The sequence below is a fragment of the Sus scrofa genome, chromosome 9 (genome assembly GCF_000003025.6).
Source record: "Sus scrofa isolate TJ Tabasco breed Duroc chromosome 9, Sscrofa11.1, whole genome shotgun sequence".
Taxonomy (NCBI): Eukaryota; Metazoa; Chordata; class Mammalia; order Artiodactyla; family Suidae; genus Sus; species Sus scrofa.
The window spans coordinates 85,840,253-85,855,936 of NC_010451.4; the positions used below are offsets into that span (position 1 = coordinate 85,840,253).

Here is a 15,684-nt window from a genome sequence, read left to right on the forward strand (position 1 = left end):
AGCTCGCAGCAATGCCAGATCCTTAATCCACTGAGTGAGGCCAGGGATCAAACCTGTGTTCTCATGGATGCTAGTCAGATTCATTTCTGCTGAGCCATGACAGGAACTCCAGAAGGTAATGTTGTAAGTGATAATGGCTGGGAACTTTCCAAATTTGATAAAAGATATAAATCTTAGATTCACCAGACAAAATTAATCTGAAGACATAAAAGCTATATTCAGATTTTCCCAGTTATTCCAGGATGCCTTCTAAACTGATTTTCAAGCCAGAATCCAGTCAAAGTTCACAATTACATCTGGTGTTATGGCTCTTCCATCTTTAAAATAGAGTCTCAAATTTTTTCCATGACTTTTTGAAGTGACTAGGCCGGTAATACTATAGAAGGCCTTAATTTGTATGATCGTTTCCACAAAGTATAATTCACAGTGTCCCTTTATCCCCTCTATGTCCCATAGCATAGAATTAATGTCTGCAGGACATGTTCTGGATGCAGAAGTCTGTAGTATACAGCAATGGTTCTCAAAGTGTGGCCCTAAATCATGAGCAGCAGCATTACTTAGTAATTTGCTATAAATGCAAATTTTTGCCCCAAATGACATTTACTAAATTAGTATCTCAGGGTGGGTGCCAGGGAGCTATGTTTTAATAATCCTTTCATAGGATTCTGATACATCTTCCCACTAGAGATTGACAGTGTAGTGGCAAGAACACAAGCTTTAGGATCAAATTCTCTTCAATTTGACACCAGCTCTGATTCTAGTTTTACAGTAACGTGTTGTGGGCCAAATCATTGATCCCATAAGTTTTATTTTGGACATGAATTTGCTTCAGCTTTTTGATTTTCAAAATGAGGGTAATATCTTCCTCTGGCTGTTAGGATCCTTAGTATGTAAACCGTGGCAACACCTCTTCTGACACATATCAAATGCATAAGTTGGGCTGTTCTGTCAGTCAGCAACTTTCTTGGATTTTCTTTTAATGCATGTAAAAGCTAAAGCTCAAACTGAATGTTACTGGGCTAATGGGGGTGAGCCATGCTGTGGTGGAAAAGGATCTCTGAATAGAAAATCTCCATTGTGAAAAATAGCTAATACATCCAGTGACAAGCAATATAAAGCCACTCACATCTGTTTTTCAAAGCTATTGTGTTTTTTAGGTGTGAAGAGGATAGCTGATTACTAACTTTAGTGCTTTACAGTGTTTTCATATCAAATCTGCAAAATTAAACTCAGGAAGAAAGGATAGGGAGAGTATTTCACTGCATTTGAAATTTTTCCTCTAAATTTATATTCTTAATTCATAGATATGTTGAAGTAAGCCCTCCCCCATATTGGCAGCATGCCCCCAATCAACTCCACACTTTCAATAAATGAAGCATTTATAATGAAACTAATAAAACCCACTATGTAAGTTTTTAAAATTTGTGCCTTATAGTTTTATAGTATCTATATTTTTTCCTACTGTGACATGCACATTTAGGACTTGAAATTCTTTACTGGAATGAACTATACTTGAAAATGCTTATAAGCCAATTGTAATGTCACCTTTTGATTTTATTATTCTTAACCCTAACTTAACAAATCAATTGTATTCCAAATTGCTTGAGAAGCAAGGACAACCTGGAGTTTCTTTGAATTCCAGGAATAAAAAGATACAATTGGAAGAAATGTTTGCAATGTATACAATAGGCAAAAATTAATGTCCACTGTCTCAAAGGACTCTTATATATCAGTCTGAAAACAGTGACAAAAGACATGGACATTTATAGAAGAAAAAAAATGTGCTAACAGTCAGCCTCACTGTGAGCAATAAATGCACATGAAAACAATGAGATACCATTTTCATCCAGCAGGTAGGCAAATGCTTAACACATTGGTGCAGGTGAGGGGAGAAAAGAGCACAACTCATACATTATGGGTAGGGGGACAAACTAGTTCAACTAGTTGAAAATCATATGGCATTATGATCAAACTAGTTCAACTAGTTGAAGATCATATGGCAATATGACAGTATCCACCCGTATATAAAATGTGCAACCCATTCAACACAACAATTAAATTTGAAATTGCTCTCCTACAGAAGTATTTGCACACACAAAGATATATGTATAAAGCTGCTAATTGAAACATTTTTTGTCATACAAAAAATGCTAGAAACAATCTAATGGTCATTTATAGAGTAAGTTATGGCACATTCCTACAATATGAACTGTTGGATTATAGAATCATTTCATGATATATTTTGAGTATAAATAATACATTGTGGAGTAATATAATGCAGAGTAATGACAAAATTAGAATTTTGCCAGGACCAAATATTTGTATCATTGTGAGTGCATTGGAGGCTGGAAGCATACATACAAAACTCTTCATAGTGATACTTCTGATAGGAGGAATTGGAAAGGTCAAAGAGAGATTTCACTTTTTACTCTTCTCTTATTTATACTGATCATAGGCAAAATGTGAGCTTTTTTGTACTTAAAAATTTACAAAAAGAAAGAGTCTGGGGTGATCAGAAAAGATGTGGGAGATGGGTCAGCCACTTGTGAAGGGAACGATGACACAAATCCCTCTCCTAAGGCAGAGGCTGTGTGCTCCTGACTGTGGGTTGGCAAGGGCTCAGACTGTGGGCTTTGGTGGCCCAACAGGTGCTGGTACATTCCATCACCAGCCTGGCACTGGGCCTTCTGGAGAGGAATAAACAAAGCAAAGACAGTCTCTAGAAGATAATATAAGAAATCCAAGCTTTGAGGACTAGCCTTTGAGCTCCAAAGCTAGGTTAGATGTAGATTCTTATGATCTGGGATTTGTTTATTCTATTTCTTTGAAGTTAATGCCAAGAATCCAAGTGGTTTAAGCTGCTCTAAATATTTTTTCCTCATTTGGGCTGTTAGTACATTTACAGATTCATGTGCCTATCTGGAAAAGAAAAAGGATCCATTTCTGCACATGAGACTTGGTATCTTAATTATAAAAATGCCCACTTGGACTCCTTTGGTAACCACATTGACTGAGCATTTTGTTCTCAGAGTTTTGAGATGTGTATTATATTATAAAGAATTTGTCTCCAAACCCAAGACAAACCTAAGACTCCTATATTTAGGAGAACATTTCAATTTGGGCTTAGGTATCAAGGCAATTTTGATGGATTGAAGTATTAATCTAAATGATTGCTGAAAATCAGAGAGCCTAGATTTTTTGTTTTAAGATGCTGAAAAATTCTAATTTTGAATTTTTTTTAGACTTCGCATTTGCAAATAACGTAGACAAGTAAGTGATTTTTAACTTTACTTTTATTATCAGATTATTTCATGTTTGTGTTAATTCCCTAAATTATTCCCATTTCCCAAAATGGATTTTAATGAGTCCTTAAAAAAATGACTAACTCTTCAATAGATGGGAAAAACTGATATGTCTTCCTGTGATAAGGCATTTTCCAGTTCTGGGTGTGGGCTGATGATCTTAAGTTACATATTCATATTTTTAATTTTTAGGTTTTTTAATGTTATTACTATAACCTAAAATAAATGAGGTTAGTTGAGGTGGAGAGAGAGATTAGACAAAAAATTAAAAAAGAAAAAGACAACATTTTAAAAGAAAGCGTAAAAAAAAAAAACTTAAGAATTATCTGATATTACAAATGAAGGTCTTTACTTCTTGCTCACTCTTCCCCTAAATGTGTTCAGTGAAAACAATTATTAACATTTTATATTCACTGGAATTTACATTTTCAAAAGAAATACTTCATAAAACTATGAAAAATACCTTAAGTTCATGAATACTGATGAATTTAAAAATCATCATTCTTTTAAAATTTTACACTTAGGAATTTTTTCTTTGGATTCAGTCTTAAAAGTATTATTTCCAAGAACTTTTATAAAATACAGAGAAAATATAATGTAGAAAAATAATAACTTTAAAAATATACATGATACTAATATGCATATGATAGCTATGAATATTTTAATCATTTCATTTAACAATGATCTGAAACATAAATGCATGAATGTGAGACCTAAACTGTAATAGCTGACCCCATATATGTTCATTATATTTTTAAAAATGTACAATATATACAGTAAAAACAGTGTTACTTATCCTGTAAGTCATTGTCAGTAGGGCCCAAAAGTTATATGTCAGTGGTATTACACTGAAAATAACAGAAAAATATGGCACTGATTCATTTAAATAAATGTTCACTAACTGATTTTTTTTTTTCTAACATAATTACCGTCTTTGCAGAACTGTGTTTGATGATCCAGAAGATGCTGTTTTTGTAAGGTCCATGAAGCGATCGGCAATGGCGATTACCTGTCTGAACTGGGACACAGTTCCAACACGAGAGGAAAAATATCTTGAAGAGAATGACAGAGGACCCACACAAATGCTCACAGTTACACTGAGATAACATTTGGGGTTTCTAGAAATCCTTGTAGTTTTCAGTTATATATTAAACATTTCTGTGATGAACACATTACGTATTTATTGTGATATTATTTGAAACACTTGAATGTAAAAAAAACCAATGAAAAATAATTTCTACATCTTAAGTTTCTGTTGAAATAAAACCTGTATATAGAAATGTATACAAATCATGTGTTTGTATATAAATGGAATCATAGAAGTTATATTATTTTTTTTCTGGCTTTTAGTTGACACTGTAAAATTTACCCATATTGCTGCAATAGCAGCTATTCTGTTGTTATTGCTATATAGTATTGCATTGTATGACTACACCAAAATTTATTTAGTCAGTCTAATGTTTCTCATTCTAAACTTTGGAGGCATTTTCCAGTTCTGGGTGTGGGCTTATGATCTGGGCTTGACCTGCCAGAAATGCTCTACTACAGAAAAGGAAAACCAGAAAAGCTTTCAGCAGTCTCCTCTTGCTGAGACACTAAACTGAACATGTAAGGTAACTCAAAACATATGGTGATATTTTCCAGCTAATCTAATGAGCTGGATCAAAACCTTATAGGAAAGCAGAGTGACATTTCCTCCTATCCAGTGGTGCCTAGACTCCATCACACTGTACCACAGGAACACTGTGCAGGTGGGGCTGAAATTCAAAACAGGCAAGAGATGAAAGCCCTAAAGGGAGCAGTCAACTGTCCCTGAGAATCTGTGACCTCCTTTGGCCTGTGGGTACCTCTGATTCTGTGCACAGCCAGCATCTGGAAAGTCAGGTGTGGTCCCTGGCAGAAGGTTGCATCTGATGAAAAGAAAAAGGGAGTTTGACATTGATGTAGATGTGTGGCTGATATTAAGGCAAAAAAATGGTGTGTGACTTCCAAGATTAGGTCATAGAAGGAATTAAGATACTCTCTTACTCTCTCCTTAGCACTTATCCTGCAGGAAACCAGCTGCTATGTCATGAGGACACTTAAACAGTCCTCTGGAAAGATCCATATGGTGAGGAATTGAGACCTACTTCCAGAAACAAGGAACTAGAGCCTCTGCCAACAACCAGGTGAGCTGCAAGCCATCCTCCAGGCCTAATTAACCATCTTGCAGGCAGATCTTCCAGATCCATTTTAAGCTTCAGATGACTGCAGCCCTAGCTAAAAGCTTCACAGCACCCCTGAGAAACCCCAAACCAGAACCATCCCATTAAGCTGATTCTCTTCCTGATCTAAAGAAACTGTATAAAATAATGCTTATTCTTGGCTCAAGCTGATAAATTTTGGGGGTAGTTTACTTCACAGTAATAGCTAAGTAATACAATAACCCAGTATTACCTGTGGTACTAGGATTATTTGTTGTAAGCAAAGATGCCTTTTGAAGCCTCTGGCAAGCTCTGAGAGGAGTCACAGCAGTCCTCAAGAGTCATATCATCAGTAGCAGAGAACTAGTCACTAGCCAAACAGCAATTCCAGGCATTTGTGTTCCCGCAACGTTTATATATTGAAATCTAATTTCCAATGTGATGGTACTTGTAGGTAAGGCCTTTGGGAGGTAATTGGGACACAAGAAGCAGAGCTTCATGGATGGGATTAGTGTGCTTATAAAGGGCCAGAGAGCTAGCTTGCCCTTTCTGCCACATTAGGACAAAGCAAGGTAACCCTCTGTAAACCAGGAAGATGACACTCACCAGGAACTTGACCATGCTGGTACCCAGATCTCGAAATTCCAGCCTCCAGAACTGAGAAATAAATGTTTGCTATTTAAAGCACCCTAATCTATGGTAATTTGTTTTAGCAGCTTGAACTAAGACACCTGGTCTTATTAGTCAGTGTTCTTCAGAGAAACAGAATTAATTGGGTATGTGCATATTTACAAAGAGAGCAGTTTATTTTAAGGAAACTGGCTCATGCCATTGTGGGGGCTGACAAGTTCAAAATCTGTAGGTCAGGCTGGTGCAAACTTGAAACTCAGGTAGGATTTGATGTTTCAGTTTTTAGCCAGAAATGTGCAGAGCAGGCATTTGTTTGCTGGAACTTATTTTTTGTCTGTAGTTGTTGTTTTCATGTTGCTGGCTTCTTTAGCCTCAATCTGTGATTATGAGGCAAAAAGAAAACCCAGAGGAAAACCCAAGTGTCACTGCCTGGATCCTGAGGGTCCTAGCCAATCCGCCTTCTTCTGTTTGTTTTACATACAATGTCTAGGGCTTTCAGTTTTACTCAGTAGGAGGAATAAGGAAAAGTACATCTTCTCCATCTTCCCAGAAGCAGAAGTGTTCAGATTTTCGTTCTCTGGCCACACCTGTGGCATATGGAAGTCCAGGCTAGGGGTCGAACTGGAGCTGCAGTTGCTGGCCTACGCCACAGCCACAGCAATGTGGGGTCCGAGCCACATCTCTGAACCTACACCACAGCTTGTGGCAACGCAGAATCCTTAATCCACTGAGCAAGTCCAGAGATAAATCTGCATCCTCCTGGACACTGGTCAGGTTCTTAACCTCTGAACCACAAAAGGAACTCCAGATTTTTTTTTTTTTTTAATGTAGCTGAATTTGTTTCCTTTTATGGATTCTGAGTATTACATTTAGCAAGGCCTTCATGCCAAAGTAATTAAAAATTCTTTCATGGTTTCTTCTGCAATTGAAAACTGCTTTTCATATTGAAATTTTATCCATTTGGAATCATCCTGGGATTAACTAGTCTTGTAAGAGTTTACGGATTAGCTAGCTACATTGCCCTGAATTGATTACATAGCTACCTGATTTATTCTAAAATTAAGATCACCACTTTAAAAGATGCCTTTATCGATTCATAAAACTAGAGAGTTCCCACTGTGGTGCAGTGGGTTGAGAATCTGACTGCAGCAGTTCAGGTAGCTGCGGAGGCATGGATTTGATCCCAGGCCTGGTGCAGTGGGTTTAAGGGTCTGGCATTGCCACAGCTGCAGCACAAGTCACAGCTGGGGCTTGGATTCAGTCTTTGGCCCTGGGAATTTTTATATGCCACAGGTATGGTCAAAAAAAAAAAAAAAAAAAACCTAGAACTTTGTCCTTAGAGGACATAGAAACTAGGCTACAGCCACTTTTTTTGGGGGGGGAGTTGGGGGGTACCTTTTTATCTGCCAAAGTAATTATTAGAAGGTAGGAGTTCCCTCTGTGGCATACAGGATTGGTGGTGTCTTGGGAATGCTGGGATGCACATTCAATCCCTGCCCTAGCACAGTGAACTAAGGGTCCTGTGTTGTTGCAGCCATGGCTCAGATCTGATCCCTGGGCAGCCAATAAAGAAAAAAAAAAAAAAAAAAAAAAAGGTAGAAGAAAAATCAGCTTTTTACAAAATTGCTTTTCCTCTATGTAAATCATGCTTTAATATTATCATGGTTTATATAAACATGAATATACAATTTCAAGCAAATATGAGTTTTTCCAAAATAAACACCAGTAAAGAGATGTAAAACCACCTTGAACTGGTAGTTTCTTTTCCAACCAAAGTGATAAGTATAATCTAATCCAAAACTTTAACTGCCGTTACACATTGCCAAAGAGCATATAAATCTCAAAAACTTAATGTATGTCTTCATTTTCCTTTTAGTTCTATTTGTATATATTTAACCTTTGTTATCTGAAAACAAATTGCATTTGCTTTGTAGTTGTCACAAGATGTGTTAATAATTCTTTGTATCTGATTTATAGAAAGCTGAGAAACTGCCTCAAATAACCAAACCACATAAACCCAGTGCAGACTGTGTCAGAGCCCAGTGGATGTGACATTATTCCTTCCCTCCCGCCATCTGCTCAGTAGCTGCATTCTTCTCCCAGGTACCTCCACATGTCAGTTCCAACAGCTCTGGAACTGTATCCCTGTAATTTACAATTGCCCCAAGGGAGAAACAAATAAAAAGTCCTTCCTCTTTGGCATCAGGAATGTAAAATCTCTGTTAAGTACTCTGGATTGGCCACGTTGTGGCTGTGGAAGCAGGTCACTTCTACTGTAAGACCAGGAGAATTGGAAGACATCAAGCTCCTGCTCAAGAGAGATTGGCTCCAGAAGCAAGGAAGGTGAGCTCCAGAGAAGATAAAAGCACTGCTAGAATATTTACTCTAATAATATTAAAATTCAAGCAAATTCATTTACACTATAGATGACTAAAAGCAGTCATCTTTTTAAGAGCCTAGGGATTATCCATCACATCCTATAAAATAATGGCCTGTCTTCAGAGTTCTATTATTATCTTATGTCTGTGGAGAAACTACTGTGACATATTAAGAGTGTACAACATAGTAGTCAAAACTGCAGACCTTGGGGAGTTCTTGCCTTGGCTCAGCGGTTAACAAATGTGACTAGCCATCTGTGAGGACACAGGTTCAATCCCTGGCCTTGCTCAGTGGGTTAAGGATCCAGCATTGCCATGAGCTGTGGTGTAGGTCGCAGACGTGGCTCAGATCCCACGTTGCTCTGGCTGTGGCAAAGGCCAGCAGCTACAGCTCTGATTCAACCTCTAGCCTGGGAACCTCCGTATACCGCAGATGCGGCCCTTAAAAGCAAAAAAAAAAAAAAAAACAAAACAAAAATGCAGACCTTGTTGAGTTCTGGCTCTGTACTTTTGAATAAGTTAGTTGACCTCTTTAGACTTTAAGCTCCTCATCTGTGCTATGGGGATAAAAATAAAGTTTAATTCATGAGTTGTGAATGTTAAACAAGGTAACTTCAGGGATATAGTAACATTCAGTGTTAGCTTACTATTACCTATTGAATCAAAAAGCAGAATCCAATTTTCCCAACCTACTGGCTAATTTAAAATTCTATTACGTCAGCCCTAAGTATAACACATATTGCAATATTAAGACTATTCTAATCCTTTAGGTCCTGTTTTTGAGAAAAGTTTCTTGGTGGCATATTCAAAGTAATACAACATGGTAAAAAAAAAAAAAAAAAAAAAGTGGGATAACCAGAATGACCACCTTGTTTCGATGGTGTTATAACGGAAGCATCTATTTGTGGTTATTTATGACAAAGGAATGGAGTACAATCAGAACCAACCTCTGACCACTCCTCTGAAACACAGCTGTGCAAATTTTGATATTGACATGGTTTATACCTGAAGCCCTCTTTGTCCAACTGGAAGGTTACAATTGCAGCTGTGTTAGAGTTTTGATTTATATTCATATTCATTTCAATGAAAGGAAAAATTACCTCTATGTTGCCACATCTCTTGATTTTCTTATTCCCTTCTACTTTTTTCATAGCTTTCCATGCTATCCAAAAACAGGGGCCATGATGATAACACACATCCAAAAAATTATTAAGAGTTCCCATCATGGTGCAGAATCTGACTAGGAACCTTGAGGTTGCTGGTTCGATCCCTGGCCTTGCTCAGTGGGTTAGAGATCTGGCATTGCTGTGAGCTGTGGTGTAGGCTGGCAGATGTAGCTCCGACTAGACCTCTAGCCTGGGAACCTCCATATGCCAAGGGTGCGGCCCTAAAAAAAAATAAATAATAATTAAAAATAATTAAAAATCAGAGAACTCAGATTAAAAAATATACTTGTGGTAGAAAGAGAGAGGCCTGGGAGGACTATTTTTTTGGTCAACGATAGATGTTTATCAGTGTATAGATGAGAAATCTGGATGAGTGAAGGGAGGCTTAACATGATTGACAAGTTCAGGTAATTCCCAGCCACTTAACCGTTAACAGTGAATTTCTCCCATGAAATCTTCCTAAAGCAGCACCGTGGATCTGGGTTTGCAGAAGATGTACATGTTGGGGCTGGGGGAAAAGTAAATGAGTGTGAGGAAGAGCAAATAAAGCAAGACAGAAGAATCTGCTCAGTGAAGCGGGTGAGAATTCTAGTCATTTTGATCTGCACCTGTAAATATTAAAATAATTATTACTCTGTTCTCTAATATTTGCTGTTTCCTAACATTGGTTAAGTTCCCTAAGAGTTCTCTAATATGTGCCACCCACTGACAGCAATAAATTATGAAACAAGATGTGAGTTGCTTGTATTATTAAGCACAATTTATTTTACAACCAACATAAGAAACTTTGAAACACAACACTATCTTCAAATCTCACAGTCTTTAGCTCTATTTAAATACTGTAGACACTAAAATATGTTGCCAGGACAGTCTACAAATGATAGCTATAAATCAGTTTGTGGACAGGAAGATAAAAGCCTTTGAAGTAGAAAATGGCACATGAATTAGTTTTGTAATTGTGGACACAGTATGTTTAGTCTTTGTTTAATCAACAATTTCACCAAACATCTTTTTTAATGCACATGCTGAAATAACTGTGGCTATGCCTTAGTTCTTCCTGGGGGATTTGACATTTCTCAAGGTACAGATATTGTAGATTAAACGTCACTGCAGGAACTATATGAAGTTCTGACTGCTCAGGATAAATTCTGTAGAAAATTACAATCAGCTGAACTATGCAAAGATCCATTAACATGTAGCTTTTCTTCATTTCATTGCATCTTAGTAAGAAGAACTTCACTATGTAAATGCTATTTATATGCATTTTATTTACATATAAGTTATGATTATTTTAACTATCCATCTTTATGGCTATAAAATTTTTCTTTCTTGAAAATCTCCTCTCTCCTACAACTTTTCTGCTTGCCGCTTTGTTCCCTAGAGCATATATTTCTTCTTTAAAAGAGGATTTATCTTCCTTTTAGAACAACTGCTGGGAAGCTTGCCTCAGAAAAGAAATAGAAATGTTTCTTCTATATTTTGAAAAACAATTTCTCCCTAGGAATATCTGTCAAATTATAAAATAGAAATCAATAGGAAATTAGGATATGGAAGACAGAGCTTTGCTGGAAAGCATCTAATCTATGAACTGTGGAATCCGGCAGCAGTGCCATGCAGGTGTGCAGGCAAGAAGGATGCGGTCACATGAGTTTTCCAGCTACCTGCCAGGACGAGGACCATCCGCCTGGCTCTTACTCCTCAGATACCTGCGGACCTACAGGAGCCTTCTGTAAGCCTTCCAGCCCAACATCACTCTGAAGCAGTTGTTTCTCCCCTTCTATAGCATCCTTAGGATTGCAATCCTCCTGGGAGATTCCTGTTTCCGCCTCTGGCTGCTCTTCATTAACACAATTCAAATTGACGTCAAGCTTGCCATCTGGCAAAAAGAAAAAAAAAAGTCATTTTGTCCCTACTATGTGCCATACACTCTTGTAAGTGCTGTATGTGTATTAAATTATTTAATCCTTCCAACAGCCACAAAGTAGATTATTATCTCTATTATTATTGTTTTACAAATAGGGAAACTGAAAGAGGAGTTTGGTAACTTGATCAAAGTTGCACAGCTAGTAAAACAACAGAACTGGCATTTGAACTCAGGCCTTGAAATCAGGATTGCTGACTGGCAAAATCTGCATTTGAACACAGTTTTGCTATGAATTAGCTTCATGTCCCTGGTTAGGTAACTGCCTATACAAGGCTGTCTACTTATCTATAAAGTTGGGGGGGATAATGAAGCCTGTCCTACTTGTGTGGAGAATAAAGATGTAGAATAGGGTGAAACATACTATGTTTAACAACCACGAGTTCCTGTTCTACTGACAATCCTCTCATACGGCTTCTTTAGTATATGACCAGCTGTTATCCACCTCCCTCAACACAGGATATAAGTGTGGTTCAGAAAGCCTGACTATTCACTTAACTATTTATTTATACAAATTTAATTCTGTATGACTTTATTTTTATAAAAATCATCCATTCCCACTAATAGTATTTTTCTATCAAATAGTAAAGGGGATATGGTCCCTTGAGGGGTGAAGATGGAAGTGCTTAATATCAGAATCATCTGGGCAACCTTTTCAAACAATCACTCTCCAGAGTGAGTAATATATATATCTACCGCTCCCCAGAGTGGGTGATATATCCTCTGGGGTGGGGTGTAGAAATGTGGGCGGTTCTTTTCTTCAATAAGTGAATCATGTCTGAAGCAATTCACTGTTTCTGATGAAAATGAACCATATACTTCATGAAGGAGGGAGAGGAAAAATAATATGGAACCACTGCCCTGACATTTGTAGGAAATTAATCTGTGCATTAGATCTATGTGAGTTAGTTATTTATAAATCTATTCTGTAATTTCACCTGCAGTTTTATTGTGAAAAAATTTAAAGACTTCCAATCTTAAAATCTTTGGGTAGCCATTTGAGGAAATTTAATTATTTCCTTATTCAGAGACCTTAAAGTCCTTTGTAAGCAAGATATACCTAACTACTTAACTCATTAAGAGTCAAATTGTTCCAGGGCAGTCTCATGAGGCAGAGGGTAGAATGTGGATTAAACGATGTTCCTCAGAATTTTATATCTTGTTTTCCAGTGATATCTAGGCTGACTACATTCTATAAATTATCCCAAGGACATGAAACAGGGATGCATTTGAGTATAAGTGTGATCCTTCTGTTGTCTAACCTCAGGTTTCCTTGGTTCCCTGGAAAGTCTCTGTTCCTGTGTGTCCTGTGTTAGCATCACTGATCCTTCCTCTCCACAATGACCAGCAGTATGAGCTCAGTTTTTATATACTTACTGTTCTCCTCTTCACTCTTTTCTTTGGCAGCCTCCAACTGTTGCTTTTCATAAATGTCCTTGAGATTCTTACAGATTTTCTTATGTGCAAACCAGTGTGTTTTCTGGCAGGTTTGATCACAATATATTACCTGAAGGCAATTGCAGATTTATTTTTAAGAGCTGTAATTGCATAATTTTCAATTATGTCATGAAACCAAGTACTGTGCTCTAAAAATGTTAAATTTTCATGATTTGAAAACCATGATGTGTGAATGTGTACTGATTTACATTTGTAATTTTAAGCTTACACTTTCTAACAATAGTGAATATGTAACACATGGTCTACCAAAGACTCTGATAAAAGATTTATTTGAGAGACTTCTATGTGTCAGAATTGATACAGTACAAAGACAAAAAAAAAGATACAATTGTTGTCCCAAAGGAAGCTAAGGGAGAAAGAGCATGATGGAGAGGCATGGAGAGAAGCAGATAGCTAACATCATGATTTCTATCCCAGTGTAGGATGTCACAGCAATGGGAACACAGAGGAAGCAATGACTCACTCTATATAGAGGTGAAGTGGGAAAGAAGCATTCCAAATGGATGGGAGATCTTGTGCAAAAATGCAGGAATAAGAAAGTGAATGATATGTTCAAGGACAGCAATAAATCTGTGTACACAGAGCTTAGATTTTTGCAACGTTATATGCCAAGCACTGTGCTAGGCCCTTATAATAGGTGGTTGTTACAGGCTGTATTATAGACCTTAATGCTTCACTCTTCCTGGCATCCATAAACCTTCTCATGTGCTTATGAATTTCTTTTTTACTGAAGGGGAGGAGAATTAATTTTAAATACGGTCATGCAACTTGTTTTGGCCAGAGGAATGAGCAGAATGGCAATTTTAAGGCTAGACCTCAAGAGGCCTCATGTTTCCACTTGCTTAATTACACCTCTGCCATCACCATGAGAACATGCTCAGCTAGCCTGCTGGTCCAAGGAAGATGAGAAACACATGGAACAGAAGTGCCCCAGCTAACCACTAACATGGGAGAAAAAAAAATAATTGTTTTTTTAGGTAATGAATTTTGGAATGTTTTTATATGTGGCAATAGTTAATCAATATATATGGTCTCATTTAATTCTCATAACTCTAGCCCCATTTCACACATAAGAAAACTGAAGTTCAGAGAAGTAAAGGAATTTCAGCTTTAAAACAATTAGAAATTAACATCATCTACAGGGTAAAGTGAATGTACAGACACACGCATGTGGGTAATATTTGCAAGTGAGAAGAACTCATTCAGATATGTCCTTTATAAAGGTGGTCCTGGCAGAAGTGGGGGGGTAGTCCAGAAAATTTAAAGATTATTGACAGTCAGAAGGGAGCCATAGATTTACAAGGGAGGAGGAGCTGATGAAGAGACAGCAGTTCAAGTCATCATCAGAAAATTTAAGACTGCTTATTTATAAACTGTTCCATTGCAGGCTCTTACATCTGTACCAGCCTTAGGCCCCTATGGATAATCTTTCTCTTATTTTCTTACAGTGATTCATTCATTCATTTGGTTGGCATAGAAGCTGGGCAGCCTCGGAATCTGTTAGAGGATATGGCACAGAACTACATTTATCCTGTAATTCCCTTCCAAAATTACTTTTAAATATTAGAAGTGGTACTTTATACCTAATTTACTAGAATTTATTAGAAAACTAATGTCAACTATTATATTTACAGATTAAAACTCAATTATCAACTTTGATGAAATCTAAATTAAGTGTCAATGAACTTAACTTCATTCTTACCATTTTGCACACTGAGCATCTTTTACTTGCTCCCTTTTCTCCACAGGTAGTGCAAAATTCAACATCCACAAAACCCACCTGACCAGTGATGGCCTGGGTAAGTACAGAGAATGCGGTGGGATCAGAACCCTAGAGTGGGTAAGAGAAGAAAAAAAAAACATGAAACCACCATCAAAAGACTACAGACATAACACTTTGAGAACAAGAGATAAAATTATTAAGGCTAGAGACTGCACAGACTTTACAACAAAATGAAAAATACCTTTTTGAGTATATACCATTTACTACACAAAGTACATGGCAGGTTAAATTATGGATCCAGATATTTAGAGAGAAAAAAATGGCCCTTGGAGTTCCCATCATGGCGCAGTGGTTAAAGAATCCGACTAAGAACCATGAGGTTGCAGGTTCGATCCCTGGCCTTAATCGGCAGATTAAGGATCCAGCATTGCCGTGAGCTGTAGTGTACCTTGCAGACGTGGCTCAGATCCTGCATTGCTGTGGCTCTGGCGTAGGCCGGTGGCTATAGCTCCGATTCGACCCCTAGCCTAGGAATCTCCTGCGGCCCAAGAAATGGCAAAATACTCTTTGTTTTTTTTTTTTTTTTTTTGTCTTTTTGCCATTTGAAAACAAAGACTATATACATAAATATATCCTAAGGGATAATTTACAGGGTACATCACAAATGTTTATCTTAATTTTTAAAAATTTAGTGCAATTTAAGTGTTTTAAGGACTTTATACATTTAAAGCTATTTGATGTAGGTCTGCAATTCTAAGAGTTAAAAATTATCACCTTTATCACTGTAATGTTCTGAGCTCTTAAAGAGACATACATTTGATTGCCTTAGGATATAAGAAAAACCAAAAATACAGAAATGATCATATCATTACTGAAAATCAGAATGGCTTGCTAAAAAGGTTTGTAAAATTTTTTTTACACTG

General features: G+C 37.1%; 2 protein-coding genes across 3 annotated transcripts in view; one reads left to right on the forward strand and one right to left on the reverse strand.

The window, feature by feature from the left end:
• The window catches only part of LRRC72 (leucine rich repeat containing 72), a 33,345-nt gene extending 28,871 nt beyond the window's left edge, over positions 1 to 4,474 (forward strand). Inside the window, exons 7-8 of the mRNA XM_021063959.1 lie at positions 3,243 to 3,270; positions 4,243 to 4,474. Of these exons, the coding sequence (XP_020919618.1) occupies positions 3,243 to 3,270; positions 4,243 to 4,408 (194 nt within the window). The 3' untranslated portion in view covers positions 4,409 to 4,474. The remainder of the gene's footprint in view (positions 1 to 3,242; positions 3,271 to 4,242) is intronic.
• ANKMY2 (ankyrin repeat and MYND domain containing 2) overlaps positions 10,394 to 15,684 on the reverse strand; it is a 36,805-nt gene continuing 31,514 nt past the window's right edge. The window contains exons 8-10 of one of the 2 annotated variants that reach the window (NM_001243401.1): positions 14,741 to 14,869; positions 12,958 to 13,087; positions 10,394 to 11,535 (exon numbers count right to left, since the gene is read on the reverse strand). In NM_001243401.1, coding sequence (NP_001230330.1) covers positions 11,351 to 11,535; positions 12,958 to 13,087; positions 14,741 to 14,869 — 444 coding nt within the window. In that variant the 3' untranslated portion in view covers positions 10,394 to 11,350. The remainder of the gene's footprint in view (positions 11,536 to 12,957; positions 13,088 to 14,740; positions 14,870 to 15,684) is intronic. The other variant, XM_013991184.2, reaches the window with a different exon arrangement.